Source organism: Mus caroli, unplaced genomic scaffold (genome assembly GCF_978045245.1).
Source record: "Mus caroli unplaced genomic scaffold, Mus_caroli_1 scaffold_7, whole genome shotgun sequence".
NCBI lineage: Eukaryota > Metazoa > Chordata > Mammalia > Rodentia > Muridae > Mus > Mus caroli.
Window position 1 is genome coordinate 81,136,429 of NW_028227262.1, and position 15,968 is coordinate 81,152,396.

The 15,968-nt window shown below is 39.5% G+C and overlaps 1 protein-coding gene across 3 annotated transcripts in view; it reads left to right on the plus strand.

The window, feature by feature from the left end:
• The first annotated feature begins 423 nt into the window (after positions 1-423).
• Il23r (interleukin 23 receptor) overlaps positions 424-15,968 on the plus strand; it is a 69,922-nt gene continuing 54,377 nt past the window's right edge. For 2 of the 3 annotated variants that reach the window (XM_085839671.1, XM_085839672.1), the window contains exons 1-3: positions 424-532; positions 5,212-5,508; positions 12,696-12,819. In XM_085839671.1, the coding sequence (XP_085695797.1) occupies positions 436-532; positions 5,212-5,508; positions 12,696-12,819 (518 nt within the window). In that variant the 5' untranslated portion in view covers positions 424-435. The remainder of the gene's footprint in view (positions 533-5,211; positions 5,509-12,695; positions 12,820-15,968) is intronic. The other variant, XM_021165800.2, reaches the window with a different exon arrangement.

The following is a 15,968-nucleotide window of genomic DNA, read 5'->3' on the forward strand; positions in this document are numbered from 1 at the left end:
TTTCTACCCATTTATCTTTAGGAATTCTGAAATTTTCTGCCTTTCCCAACTTTTGTCCATCAAAGACTGGTCTTCCAGACCATGATAGATATGAACCAGTCAGACATTAACTGTTATCAGAAGTTACAGCAGAGAGAGTAACTGCCTGATGAAGGACAATAGAACAGGAGGAACTACATTTTAACAAGGGTCTAGTGATCTCTGAGAATAATCTGCAGTGATGCTGGAAGGCCGACATTCCACCCTGATGCTCTCTCTGCTCAACTGCCTTTTGATGAGTCTCCTTACAGAATGTGGCCTCTATCTGTCCTGTTTCTGTTATTTTGAATGAAAGGATTCCATTAAAGTTAATAATTATGAGAAATGTAATGCTCATTATCTCTGTAAAATGTTACAGTATAAATATAAACATTTTTCGTCTTTCTCCAGAGAGAAATGAGAGGCTTCTACTACATTTGGGACATGAGTCACCTCACACTTCAGCTGCATGTGGTGATAGCCCTTTATGTGCTCTTCAGATGGTGCCACGGAGGTAGAGTATTTTGTGTATCTATCTATATTTTCATTTAACAAATAGAACAAGTTATATTTTATGATTAGCATAACTGTTATATAACTCAGCCAAAGCTTGGGTTTACTTATGCAGCTCTGTGAACTACTTACCGATGATTACTCTACAGCAAGCTTTTAGTCCCTGTTAAACACTATTATTTTACTGTTGTTATTTCTGTCTTATAATTAATACAAACATTCAGTAAGACAAGTTCTTTGAGACTGCAGAAATTTAAGCAAGGGTATGGTTGACATCTTGGAGTTTCTGTTGGGATCAGCTGTCTCCTGGGCAAGAACACAGATAACAGGAGGCAGATAATACCAACACAGAATTCTGAAGAGTCAGTGACATTTTTCAGACTAGGTGATCCAAAATAGTGACAAACTTGTTTGCTTCTCTCTCTCTCTTTCTCTCTCTCTCTCTCTCTCTCTCTTCCTTTTGCTGCTGCTGTTGTCGTTGAATATGAAATGCTTCACAAATTTGTAAGTAATTCTTGCTTGTGACCATACGGACATACTGACTATATTGCTCATCTCTAGGCAGGGACACAATTATGTTGGAGCTATAGATCTAGATATACAACACTTCAGAGTCAGATTAGCAGCTTTCCCACAAGGTTTAGACAAAAAGATGACAGATGCTTGACTGATTATACATCCAAATGATGAATACACATGATATTAGACAGTGTCTAGACTGTGATAGGACATGGTACCTAAACTGTGATAGGACATAGTGTTAGAGAATGTCTAGACTGTGATAAGACATGGCATTAGACAGTGTCTAGAACTATTGTTCATTCTACTATGACTATTTTAATAGAATACAGGTGACATATGTCCAAGTTTACACTAGGATGGTGTTATTACATTTCAATAGCTTTAGCAGCCAAGTGCAGAGGCACACATCTTTTTTTTTTCATGGTTTTACTTTTTTTTTTCATTTTTTTTAATTTTTAATATTTTTATTACATATTTTCCTCAGTTACATTTCCAATGCTATCCCAAAAGTCCCCCATAGCGCCCCCCACTTCCCTACCCACCCATTCCCATTCTTTTGGCCCTGGCATTCCCCTATATTGGGGCATATAAAGTTTGCAAGTCCAATGGGCCTCTCTTTCCAATGATGGCCGACTAGGCCATCTTTCGATACATATGCAGCTAGAGACAAGAGCTCCGGGGTTCTGGTTAGTACATCATGTTGTTCCGACAATAGGGTTGCAGATCCCTTTAGCTCCTTGGGTACTTTCTCTAGCTTCTCCATTGGGAGCCCTGTGATACATCCAATAGCTGACTGTGAGAGGCACACATCTTAATCCTGACACTCAAGAGGCTGAGACAGGAAAACTTCTGCAAGTTTGAGGCCCGAGTGAGCTACAGTATGAGTTCAAGGATAGCCTACTACACATAGCAAAACTAGTCTACCAGAAAATTAATCATTAAGTAAACAAAAAGTTTTACAAGTACTTTTTTAAAGTGTACCACACATTTCTACAATGAGTTTAACATTTCTAACCAATTTAATAATTAAGAAATTCAATGAGCTGGGCAAGGTAACTCACATCTATATTATCATCATGCAGGAGACTGAGGCACGTGAATGGAAGTGAATTCAAAGCCAGCATAGGCTGCAAAGTGAGAACCTATCTAAAAAAAGAAAGAAGAAAACTCAGGACTAACAAGTTAACATGACCTCCTCTTTTACAATCTGTGTTTGCCTCTTCCTGTTCACCAACTTGTCCTCACTATGTTCCGAAAAGTCATTTCTAAAACTCAGGACATGTGACCAAGTCTTTTGACACTTTTCTATGTGTTCTAAAAATGGTTTCACAATGAGTCATGGAATTATGTTTTGTCTAAACTTTAATTATCAAACTTATTTAAAATACCTAGGTATTTCCTTGAATAAAAGAAATAGACAGAGTACTTCATAAATCTGTCTGCCATCCTTATACTTAACTCATGCTGACCTACTTGATATTGCCCTATTTTCCTTCCTCTTCCATCCTTTTCCTCTTTCATCCTCATCTTCTTCTTTTGTTTGTTTTTCTAAAACCAAGTTACATTTTGCACATTAGCCTTGAACTTGCTATGTAACACAGGCTGACCTCAAAATCTCTACCCTCTTGCTTTAGCTGCCCAAATGCTAGAATTATAAGCATATGTTACCATGACCTGACACGTCTATTTCTTACTTCCTTTTGAAGTATTTTTAACACTGATTTATCTGTTTGTGAAACAGAGTGTGTGTCATGGCACCAGGGAGAAGTCAGAGGACAATGTGGTTCTCCCTTTTCACCATGTGGGGCCCAAGGATCAAACTCATGTCTTCAGGCTTGGTAGCTATCTCACCTGCTCTCATTTATTATTGTCTATTCCTAGCTAGCTTAAAAGCTTATAATCTATGTAGCACAAGATTATAACTTAAGGTCCTCTTCCCTCAGTTTCTTGAGTCCTGGGATTACAAGAGCATGTTTCTGGTTGCTAAGGATCAGCCTTGGTCTGAAGAGTTCCTGAGAGTAGAGGTGTCTGGGAGCAGCGAAACAAATGACTTGAAGTCAAATCATGGGTCCAAGCTGAAGGCTGATGTTCTGTTCAAGATGGTTTTTCAGATTGCTCTCACTCTCTCTCTCACTCTCTCTCTCTCTCTCTCTCTCTCTCTCTCTCTCTCTCTCTCTCTCTCTGTGTGTGTGTGTGTGTGTGTGTGTGTGTGTGTGTGTGTGTGTGTGTGTGTGTTCTCAAGACAGCTTTTCAGAATGTTCTCTGTGTTCTGCTCTGCTTGAGACAGTTTTCTCTTGCTATTCAAAAACTCTCTGGATGGCTCATCTCTTACAGACCAAAAACCCAGTCTTTTATTTAACATATCAATTCAGCCTTTACCTCAGGTTCCTTTTTGATTATTTCATGAATCAGCATCCCACAACCCCAGCCTTGATTCTTAGAAAGGGGAAGCAAGCACAGCAAGCTATCGATAAAAGAGCTAGGTGGGAACTTACCCTGAAAATACCATTCTGACCACACCTGGACTTAAATTAGCACTGTCCCAGGCTAACCTTGAACTCAAGAATCTACCTGCCTTTGTAAGGTTAAACAAAAAAAAACCTTAACTGGGTAGGATCTTGCCTTGCGGGAACCATTCCTTAAATCTCTTTATGCACTTCCTTAGCATCTTTCTGACAAGCTGGCTCATCATGCAGCTACCTCTGTCCCTTCACATCTGTGAAGTTCCTTATACAATTCATATTTCATCCTTATATTTTGCATAGTTAAGAAATTACATATTTTTGAACTTATGTTTTCACCATTTTGCTGAGACATAGACATGCCCTTGTCCCCTGGACTTGTGATGTCTCTGTTTATCATTGGCAGAGAGGACATTCCTTGAAGGAGGAACATGAAAACATGTACACTATTTTACAAACAAGCCTTACATGCACAGCAACCATCAACACTCAGGGAGGCCCATATTTTGATGGCTCTATTCTATGGGCAGGAAACCATGTCACATTGTCCCTTACACGTGGCAAAGCAGGACTCAGCACTTGGTTCTATTCCTGTCAATGATGTTGTAATTATTTTACTACTATTTCCACATTGAAACATTTTTAACTTATGTGTAGCTATTATTTGAACAAAAAGAAATCTTAAACTACATACTCAATAAGCTAGTTCTTTAAGTTTTGTATTCCAAGTACAAGGGCCTTTTCAAAAATCAAATACTCATCTTTATTCTTATTGTAATAAGATTTAAGCATATTTTAATACAAGTATTTCCAGGAAAAGCTAGAACAAATTTCATAAAACTTGTGTTTTTTTTTTTTTTAGGTAAGACTTTTATTTTATTAATACTGCATTCCATTTGACTTTATATGAATGACTTTACTGTTAGGGGAGGCTGGTGAAACTGTATCTCAAGGCAAGCATTGCTACTGAGCTTTGAGTTAGTTGTGACATGAAAGGAACACACCCATTGTATTATGCTTGAGTCATAGACATACATAAATTAAAATAAAAATATTAACATGGAAATTATTGCTGCTAACAATTTTTAATATTTCTCATTGATTCACCCATTATTTGCTTCTTTCTAATGCTGACCTTTTACAAATCATCTTGTTTTGAAGCTTGCTTTTTAATTCAATAATGCATCATGTTTCCTCTGTATTATTAATTTAGTATTGAATTTTATGTGGTTAGTAAGTATTCTCTTTTTTCATTGGAAGAGTAAAGATATGATCATTATAGTCACACTATGATGATAAAAGTAGATTTTGTCTCAAACAAACAAAAACACTCCACACCCCCACAAACAAGAGACTGGGTGAATATCAAGATAACAGAGATTGGTTGAGTATCAAAAGGATGGAAGTGGATTCTGCAATGCCAGGTGCTACTTTGAGTCTCATCTTTGAAAAAGTGCTATAGTTTCATAATGACTCCGTTTTCCCCCTGAAAATGGAAGAGGAAATTCCATTTGCTCTCTGACAATGAGAAAACCTGAAAGGCTGCATCCTGCCAAAATCTGAAGAAAACATACATCAATTTTTCAATTATCATTTAGTTATTGAAAGAATGAGTTTTACATGCAGTAGCATATTCTTCTCTAAGTCTCTTACAATATTTTGCATACAATTGATTATTTCATGTGTTTGTTTCCAGGCATCACAAGTATAAACTGCTCTGGTGACATGTGGGTTGAGCCTGGTGAAATTTTTCAGATGGGTATGAATGTTTCTATATATTGCCAAGAAGCCCTTAAGCACTGCCGACCAAGGAATCTTTACTTTTATAAAAATGGCTTCAAAGAAGAATTTGATATCACAAGGATTAATAGAACAACAGCTCGGATTTGGTATAAAGACTTTTCGGAACCTCATGCCTATATGCATTGCACTGCTGAATGTCCTGGTCATTTTCAAGAGACACTTATTTGTGGGAAAGACATTTCCTCTGGACGTAAGTACTATAGATTATCGTAATGGTTAACTGATAGTTGCTGGGCTTTTACATAAAAATGGAGACAAATCAACATAGTTTATATATCAGGTCGGTTTGAAACTGGGGCTCAACTCAAATGTGTACAGAGTCATGTTGGTGAACTATGAGTTTTAGGGACTGGTGAGGCTTGTACAGAGAAGAAAGATTAGGGCTCACTGGGACAGCCACCACCTCTGGGGGCCCAGTGTGTCTTGATCTGCTGAGTTTTCGAAAGAAGGCAGAAGTGTGGAGGTTTGATGTGAACATCAAAATTTTTAAATATTGCAAATACCCCCCAAAGTACAATATTCTCCACTAGCCTGAGTGAACACAGTCTATGTGAAAGGCTCTTTAGCTGAGATGCTGCTCTTAGCTAAGAATGATAGTATACACCTATAATCCAGCTCTCAGAATGAGGAGGAAGGAGGATAATTCCTGGTTAACTTGAGCCTGGACAACAACAAAATGCTTAAATGATGCTCTTTTCATCTGGTTGTTATTTGGCTTCTGTTGGTGTGTTTATTTGCCAAATTAATGTCATTAATTAGGCTAGCTGATCCTATTAAAAGATTTTTGAAGCCAAGATTCAGGGTGCATTTCAAAATCACCTCTGTGTTCTCACTATGGTCCCAGTGAGTAATCTTAAGCAATTTGCTTATCTGACCTCAACCTCCATTTCCTGGAATAAAAGGACCTGTAAGCACCCTATTTCAAAAATTTTTGAATGTATATTAAAAACTTTAAGTTATTTAGTGTTGAATTCTTATAAATGCATGTTTTTGATAAAACATAGGGAAATTCAACAGATAGGTATGATGGTTTCCACCTTTGATCCCAGCCCATGGGAGTTGGAGGCTAGCCTATTCTATATCAGAATTCCAGGCCAGCCAGGGTTACATAGAGAGATTCTATTTCAATAAACAAACAAGTAAACACACACAGGGAGATTCTCATACAATCTCCTGTTTCTTGTCTCATAGTCCCTGTTATGAATTACCATTACTATCATTATTAAGAAAATTTTAGTCAAATCAATCTCAACACATACTAAATCAGTTTGTATTCACAATATTGTGAAGGTGTGTAAGTTCCTGTACTGATTTGTACAAATATCTATGTACCTTTTGGTTTTTATATGTTTATGTGTCTGTGATTGCATTTGTAGGTGTGTGTGTGTGTGTGTGTGTGTGTGTGTGTGTGTGTGTGTGCATGTGGGTACAGAGGCCAGAGATAAAACTTGGACATTATTCTCAAGGAATATTTCACCTTGGTTTTCAAGACCTGGCCTCATACCCTGATCTGAAGCTCACCAAATTAGTCTGGCTGGCAAGGGAGCCTTGGGAATCCTTATCTCCACCTGCTCAGTGCTGGGATGGCAAGTTAATGGCACAATGTCAGGCATGTTATGTGGATGCTAGGGAGGATCCCATGATTGCACAGAAAACACTTTGCTTACCGAGCCATCTCCTTGTCCACTCTTCACTGTTTTAAAGCAGAGTCATTCTCCAGTACATCTGTGCCATTGGGGCTCACAGATCAGAAGAGCTCCCTTTCCACATACTTTTGATAATATTATATGAAGTTCTTGTTTCTTCCTCGGTTCCAGATCATAGATAAGACGAGCCAGACCAGACCCCACTATCACTTGGATTTGAGACTGGCCACCTGAAAACTAGGAGATTTTCTTGTTCTGAAAAAAGGCCACTGTCCTACTTAACTCCAGGCAGCTGACAAAGCATGCATGTCTTTCAAATGAGATAGCTATAGGATGAGGTGGAGAGTTGGAGAAAAGAATAAGTAGGTTTTAGACTTTAATAATGACTTGCTATCTGTGCTTTATATTACTGAACTCAACAGTAAAGGGTGCCGAAAACCAAACCGTAAGCAGATACCTCATCTGATGTATGAAGTCTTGACAACTTGTTCATATCACCCCTCAATATGTCAGTGCTTCACTGTTTCCCCTTTGGGGACTGATATATGAGTAGACATGCTATGCGATTTCTTCAGCAGGAAAATGAGGCATCTCCACAGCTTTAGGGAAAGGTGAGGTTGTTAGCTTAAGTAAGAGAGAGGAAAATGATCTAAAATAAGTATCACTTCTTTTAAAAAGAAAAACAAGCCAGCAACTTTGGTTTTCAGTTCCATCTCCGATTTACAGTTCCCTAGACAAAGAGCACCTCATCCTGTAAACAGGCAGGTGTTGTGATGGAGATCAAGCAAGTGATTTTATAAGACAAGAAATCAAGACAGCTACCACCATGTTACTGAACCATTAAGATGGGATACTGTTGAGGCTCCTATTTTTAGGCAAACATGGCCTTAAATTTCAGGTTGTCACTGAGCACCTGTCCCTTCCTTTTAATTTAAATTGCTAGTTTGTTTTCCTAGTGAAGCGCCTTCATCCAAGACAACACCAAATGTGATTTTACAAATTTTCCTTAATGTCCCTTGCCCCTGCTGGAGTGCAGATGACTGATAGCTTGCTGCCACCCTCCTGCTGTTGGTTGAGGGGTTTCTGTGGAGAGCCATGCTGTGTCTCATGTCAGAGTGCTCCCCTTCCAGGACAGCCTAAGAGAAACATTCATCCTCCACCATCACTCTTTCCATCATTAATTTGTGAGATGTAATTCCTCCCAGAAACCTCGGGTTATGAGTGTGCAAACCCAACTGCCAGGCAAGAATTTACTCAAACTCCTGGGTTCAAGCTCAATGTGCTTTGGGGCTGAGTGGGACTGAGTTCTTGGCAAACTTCCTTCCTATTAACTAGGTCAAAAAAGGGGGCCTTGGGGGTTTTGTGGTGTTCTCGAAAGCACTTTGCTTTCACTGGGCTGCTTTGATACAGGATATTTGTTCTGTAAGCTTTGTGATGACAAGTAGTCAGCACTGTTTTGAACAGAGTGATTGCAGGCATGTTGACGCATCAAGAAAGGTGGAGAGCCAGTGAGTCAGTGCTTTCCCTGAAACATCCAGGTATTTCAAAGTCTCTCTAATGAGCCATTTCTTAAATACCACTATCACCTTTCCCACTATAGTCCACAATCTTTTTTTTTTTCTTGTTTCAGGCATTGGCTTTAATATTCTGTTCATCACATACTCTTTTTTTTTAATTTATTTTTTATTAGGTATTTTCCTCGTTTACATTTTCAATGACATTCCAAAAGTCCCCCATACCCACCCCCCCAATCCCCTACCCACCCACTCCCCCTTTATGGCCCTGGGGTTCCACAATCTTAAACGCTCCTTAGATTCTTGTCTCTGCTTACATGAGAGCATATTATGGGAAATTTGTCCAAATAAGGGTCATTGAAAAGTGTCAAATTACATAAACCATGTAGGTAATACTTTCACTTAACCAGATTTACTTAAATTTAAACCTAACTTAAAATTAACTTAAATTTAATACTTAAATTTTTAAGCATTTTTTACCTTAATTTTTTTCAGTCTTTGATGTTCACTCTTGGTGATAAAAGAATTCTTAGCCACTTAAACCCTTAAATATTCATCTCCAGAGTTGCTCCTTGTGTGGAAAGCCTGGTCTGAACCCTCCTGCAGGTGCTTAGTGATCTCCACCTGAAACATCACACCTCTCTCCAACTTAACTCTTAACATTGCCATTGTTTTAATTGCCATTCCATTCATGGGATAAACTTCACTGGTTGTTTTACATATGTTCCAAAAAATATGCGAAGCACTAGAAATACAAAGTAAAGAGGACCACAGACTCAGCCCCTTCAAAAGATCTCAATGGCAAAAAAATCTTGGGTTAGGCTGAATTAATAACTCTCCTGGTAAATGATCAGGGAGCATTTTAATAAGTGTAGAGAGATGAGATAGGTATGAGAGAACAAAATCTTTGTTTGTTTGTTTGTTTGTTTGTTTGTTTGTTTGTTTTTCGGGACAGGTTTTCTCTGTATAGCCCTGGCTGTCCTGGAACTCACTTTGTAGACCAGGCTGGCCTCGAACTCAGAAATCCACCTGCGTCTGCCTCTGCCTCTGCCTCCCGAGTGGAGTGCTGGGATTAAAGGCATGCGCCACCACACCCAGCTGAGAGAACAAAATCTTAATCCTCTCTGTGCTTTCAGGGTATTCTCGGGAAGTGAGCAGCCAGTTTTATTCTTGGATACTTATAGGCCAGAATCAGATCTAACAATGGGATGTTCCTCCTGTGACTTGTCTCTAGCTCTTTACTGTGCGTCCCACTATTGTGCGCCATCCTTTGCTCACTCACACACATGCAGATTTGTCACTTTTGTCTTTGACAGAGTTCATGCCAACCATTCACTTACACTCCTGACCATTTGCTTCATGGAGAATAGTGTGAAACACAGTCCAGGAAGTTGACATTTAACTTCTGTGATTTTTCAAATTAACAGTGTTCTCTGCCTAAAACCACAAGGGAAAGTAGCAAAAATGAAACACCCATGGAGCCCACGAGCCCATCATCCTACCCATGATAGAATCCTACTATTAGAATCCACAAGCTCTCACTACCCAGAGTACAGAATGATGTAAAGTACTGTTGCCATGCTTACCTTCTTCAAGTTCAAATGAAATTTAAAAGATTTCCTTCGTTGAGCAGTGGTGGTGCTTTAATCCCAGCACTTGGGAGGCAGAGGCAGGTGGATTCTGAGTTAGAGGCCAGCCTGGTCTACAGAGTTCTTTGACCTTGTGGGAAGGAAACTTACTCATTGGAACTTAATGTTACCCCTCACCAGACTCTTACTCTTACAAAGCACTTTCATGTAACCAACACTGCTTGAAAGTAGCTTTTAAAGAGACAATTGAGTTGTGTGTGTGTGTGAGAGAGAGAGAGAGAGAGAGAGAGAGAGAGAGAGAGAGAGAGAGAGAAGACTAGAAGAGGTACAGGGTGTTTTCCTCTGTCACTCTTCTTTTTCCTTAGAGACAGAGTCTCTCTAGGACTCACATTTTCTTGGCTCTGCTGAATGAAGGTCACCAAGTCACAAGTATTCTGTTTCTGCTTCTTCCAGAGCTGGGTTAACAGATATGCATACCATGCATGCCTAGCTCATTACATGGGTGCTGGGATCTAAGCTCCAGGCTACATAATTGTCCAGCAAATACTCTTGAACCACTCAGGCATCTCTACAGTCCCAAACACAGATTTCAGTAGTGAAGCTGATTACATTCAACACACAAAAATTAAAAAACTTTCGTTGAGCAAAAATAGACTTGCCTGTCAAGCCCTTGAATCCCTCACTCTGCTCAAGACATAATCATAACTTAACAACTGGGAAGGTGTCTTTGGTGTTTCTATATTTATCCTTCTCTTTTTCTCTAATGAAGATGCTGCACTATATCACTTTGTTACATACTTTTAAAACCACTTTATCATATGTTCATTATTTAGAAATACCTTTCTAATGACTTGTGCACAGGACCTAGTTACTGACATTCTTGCACTGGGCTAGGGTGGAGAGGGGAGCTGAGGAGACTGAGGAAAGTGTTGCTTTCTATAGGGAAAAAAATGCTAACAGACAAAAAAAAATGAGGCTATGGAGAGGAAAAACTGAACAGGGGTGGGTGAGTGGGAGTGTGGGCGAGGATGTGGGAGAGAGAGCGCGTGCCTTGAAATAGTTCTCTAAATACCAACCCTTACAAAGAAAACAACTTTTGATGTGGTGGTGGTAAAACATGCATAGTATAACCCACTTATTCTTGCCACATTTAGGGGCTTGTTTCAGTGGTGTTCACTGAGTTGGCTTATATCCTCTCAGCACTCTCTTGCTAGAACTCTTCTTGTCAAAGGAAACTATCTTATCCGTGGACTTGCACACACTGCCTGTCCACACAGGGGGCCACCACCACCATTCCACCTCTTGTTTTATGAATCTGACTATTTTTGACACCTCTTATAAAGGAAATCATGCAGTCTTTTGTGTCTGGCTTAACATAGTTGGGAGTTTCCTTCCTCTTACTGCTAAATACTAGTTCTTTCTGCACGTGAATAGCTAACTTTCAAAAGGAAAAGTAGACTGTATCATCCATAAGAGGAAATAGTCTTCCTGGGCAATAGGAAAAAGCTAAAGAATCTTTCACAGAGCCTAGCCTTGAAGAGGGATGTAAGAAGAGAGTCAACTGCTGCTCAGTAATAATGTAATTCTGATGGGACAGTATGGAGCTTTCCAGATAGAAAGTCACTGTCACTTTAACAATGGTGGTGTTGGTAGAACTGTGCAAACTAAATTCTGAGTAAGCTAGAGGGCCTGGGGAGATGGCTTAGTTGGTAAAACACTTGCCATGAAAGCATGCAGACCTGCATTTGGATCTCCAGCACCAATATAACAGTCAGGCAGGGTGATGCCTCCCTTTAATCCCAGCACTGGAGAGGCAGAGACAGGAGAATTCCGAGGGCTTGCTGGTCTACCAGACCAGGCAATCAGTGAACTTCAGATTCAGTATGAGTCTGTGCCTCAAAACAAACAAACAAAAACAATAACTATAAGCAACAAGAAATCAAAAAAGTGTGAGGGGTTTTAGAGATGGCTCAGTGGTTAAGAGCACATACTATCTTGTATAAGTCTCAAGTTTGGTTCCTACAATCCACATAGGACAATTTACAATAGCCTGGAATTCCAGCGCTAGAGTATTCAACATACTCTTCTCACCTCCAGAGATGCCTGTACTCATCTCATACTCCCACACAAACATGCACAGTTAAAAATAAAATAAATATTTTAAAAGTAATATGAAAAGTAATGAAGGAAGATACTGAATGGGATTCTGGCCTCCATATGCACCAGAATCCTCACACACATAAGTATACAAACACAGAATTCACACACACACACACACACACACCATACACATGTGTTCATACAATAATAATTTTTTAACATCTAGCTTAAAAAGAAAGGTGGAACAGTAGCTGAGGGGAGATAGAATTGGAGACATGGAGACTTTCTTGATTTGGATGAGAGGAACCTGAGTTTGTTAACATTCACACAGGAGAAGAAACTATAGAAAAATATACTGAGAGGAGGAGAAAAGCTTGGTGTCAAAGTTGACTACACTGTAAGGCAGAGGTAGTGGAATGAGGAGACCATGGGTTCTCAGTGCCAAGAGGCCTAGTTTCCCTATGAAACTGACAGTTTAACAGCTAGCTACTTTATCAAGGCAGCTCTTAGTGATTCGTTTTCTTGCAGATCCACCGGATGCCCCCAGCAATCTGACATGTGTCATTTATGAATACTCAGGCAACATGACATGCACCTGGAACACTGGGAAGCCTACCTACATAGATACCAAGCATATTGTGCATGTGAAGAGGTAGGTTCTATAGCACTATCAAACGTGCATTCTATTCCAGAGAGGCTCCAACAGTGACCAAGACCTGCCTCAAATCTGAGACACCTACCTTGGTTAGGGAACTTAAAACCACTCCTGTACCATTGCCATTTTCTGCTTCATGGGACAACAAACTCTCTGACCTCCCATTCTTTTCTCTTGGTATCAGGAGCCTAATGGAGGCTCAGTCCACTTTAAACTGTTACCTAAATTTACGCCCTATTCTCCTTTGAGGATCAGCATAATGTACTTACTCCCTCAAAATTGCCATTCTTTATCTTTAAAGTGGACCCCCAAAATCCATGCTTGTTCTAATTTATTGAGTGTTTCTGGCTTTCAACTCATATGATGATTCCAGGTCTTAAGGCAGGGAATTCAGGGGAAATATTAATGGTTAATCATGACCTTTGAGTTTTAATTCTAATTTAGGGGCTACAACTCTAGCTGAATAGGAATTCAAGTTTCAGATAGGAAAAGTGATGAAAGGGAAAAGACTACCCTCCCATGGTCTTCTCCTCCATGGCTCTGGGAGGAACCATGCATCTGTCTACTCTGTCCAGGCAGAAACCTGGCAGAAGGCAATACAGAGGGACCTTACTACTGCCACCTAACACTATTTGTCTTTTGCTTCTATATGGCTTCAGAGAGGCTGGATGGCTCTTAGCCTCCTGTGAAATGAAGAAAATTATTAAAGCAATGATGAAATAAGAGATATCTTAGTCCATTTATGTTACTATAACAAAATACGAGCAACTGGCTGATGGATAAGAAACAAAAATTTATTGCATATAGGCCAGAGGCTGAAAAGTTTGAGATCAAAAATTCCAGTAGAGTCTGCCAAAAGCTATTTCCCCTAAGCAGTATCTTCTGCAAGGCCTCCAATAAATGGTAAAAAACCAACTCCATTCCTCATAAGGAATTAGCATCATCCTTGAGTGTGTAGCCTTCATTACTTCACCATCATCTAAGAGCTTAGCCACTTAAGACTCTTGCACTAAAGGCTAAATCTTACAAATGAGAATGACCCATTGCTGAGAGCCATTGCTAGGTCTCAGCATGTGAATTTGGAAGGACACCAAACAGACTATTTATATCAAAGGCTATTAGAATATTGTGTTGCACTCAAAATTGACTGTGTAAGTTGGTGTGATTGATCTTATACCAAGCCTGATTTATATGAGTAAAAATAATAATAAAGCAATAACAGTCACGTACAGAGTAGTATATACAATTTATTCTCAGGTTATTTTTGTACAAATCGAGAAAATTATGTTGGATGTGTTCTAATAGAAAAGATTAATGTTATAGCTATTGAACATAGATATTCCAAAATTTCGGGGAAAAATCTAATATCTAACACTTTTGGTCCTGAGTACATGGGATAAGAAGTTAAACTTTAGATTAAACTCTGGCAAACCCAACCTCTATTTTGAATTGATGGAGTCCAGATCAATGTAATTGCATCATATCTTAAAGAAAATGCAATGGGGCCGAAAAGGTAGCTCAGCAGATAAATTATTCCAGAATACTCAAAGTTGATTCTCAGAAGCCATGTCAAATGGCTTGTAAATGTCTGTAAATTCAGATCTCTATGGGCACATGCACACACATACCCACATGAACGCACACATAATAAATACTATGTAATAGAAATAAATTCTTTTTTTGTTTGGTTTTGTTGTTGTTGTTGTTTTGTTTTGTTTTTTTGAGACAGAGTTTCTCTGTGTAGCCCTGGCTGTCCTGGAACTCACTCTGTAGACCAGGCTGGCCTCAAACTCAGAAATCCACCTGCCTCTGTCTCCCAAGTGCTGGAATTAAAGGCGTGGGCCACCACCACCCAGCTAATAAATTCTTTAAGAAGAAATAAGCATTGGAAAACTATAGAAAATTGATGTTTTCTTCTAACCAATTCAATGTGCATTTTCCAGTAAGCACAAACACATATCTAATCATCTTCTATCTCATGAGAAATACAGTAGTGATTTGAAAAAAAAATGTTTAAGAAAAGCCTGCCCCTCTGACAAACTGCCCAAGGGCCTTTTTCCTCCAAGAAAAAGTTGAGTTACACCAAATGCTGAGGGCAAGGTGGGAAGCATGCAGCAGAGAAAAGCCTGTGCAGACCTGGCCTCTTAGGGTATTTCTATTTAACCAAACAGCAAGAGATCAGCATAGGCAAAGTTTCACTTCCAGCTCATGGGCTTCTTTCTAGGCTCCAGTAAGACCACACTGACTGTAAAAACCTGTCACTCTGGCCCACCTGCTTGTTCAGTAGAAGAGTGGCAATGTTTCAGGGGTAGGGCCTTGTCAAACAGAACTGAGTCTGTTGATTCAAGAACTCTCTTCCTCCCTGCCCCCACTACACAGGGTTTTGTGTTGTTTTGCTGCCTATCACAGGTGCTGTTGGAAAAGAGATTGACCTCTGTTACTAAGATCTATTTACTGCTGTCCCCGATGTCTTTAGCAGACCCTTATACATAGGCATTTCATCTGTGAAACTCAGTAGTGTCACAGGGTGCCTTCTACTTGTTAATAGTTTTTGAGAAGAAATGAATGAATGGAGTCCTCAAGATCCCCCAGCAGTTGGAAATCCTTGTCTCCTCCAATCCTGACAATCCGAGTTTGACTCCTGAGAACCACACGGTGGAAGGAGAGAACTGAAGTCCAAAGTTGTCCTCTGACCACAATATCTCGGTATTTGTACCTGAGAGTATACACGTATGCTAAACAAATAACAAACAAAAAACAATTTCAACAAGTTTTAGGACAAGTAATGAATGAATGATAGACCTCCATTCTATACCAGCCAAGCCAATTTAGCAAATAATTATCTCCTGTTTCAGGACTTCCAGGCGTATAGTAAACCCTAGAAACCAAAGGAGGAGAAAGATATTAGCAAGTCCGACAAGCTCATAATCATTTAGCATCCAATAGTTCCTCCTAGACGTCCAAGGTGAACATAAACCAACACCAGGCTCTGCTCCCAACCTGCTTCCAGCAGGCTGTCAGGCTTGGAGACAAGCACTTTTAACTCTTGAGCCCTATCTTGTAACCTACAGCTCTCCTCACGCTGTTTGGGTCACATCCTTAGTAACTCATGTATTTATCCTTATAAGACTTGAGGTCTCAGTATA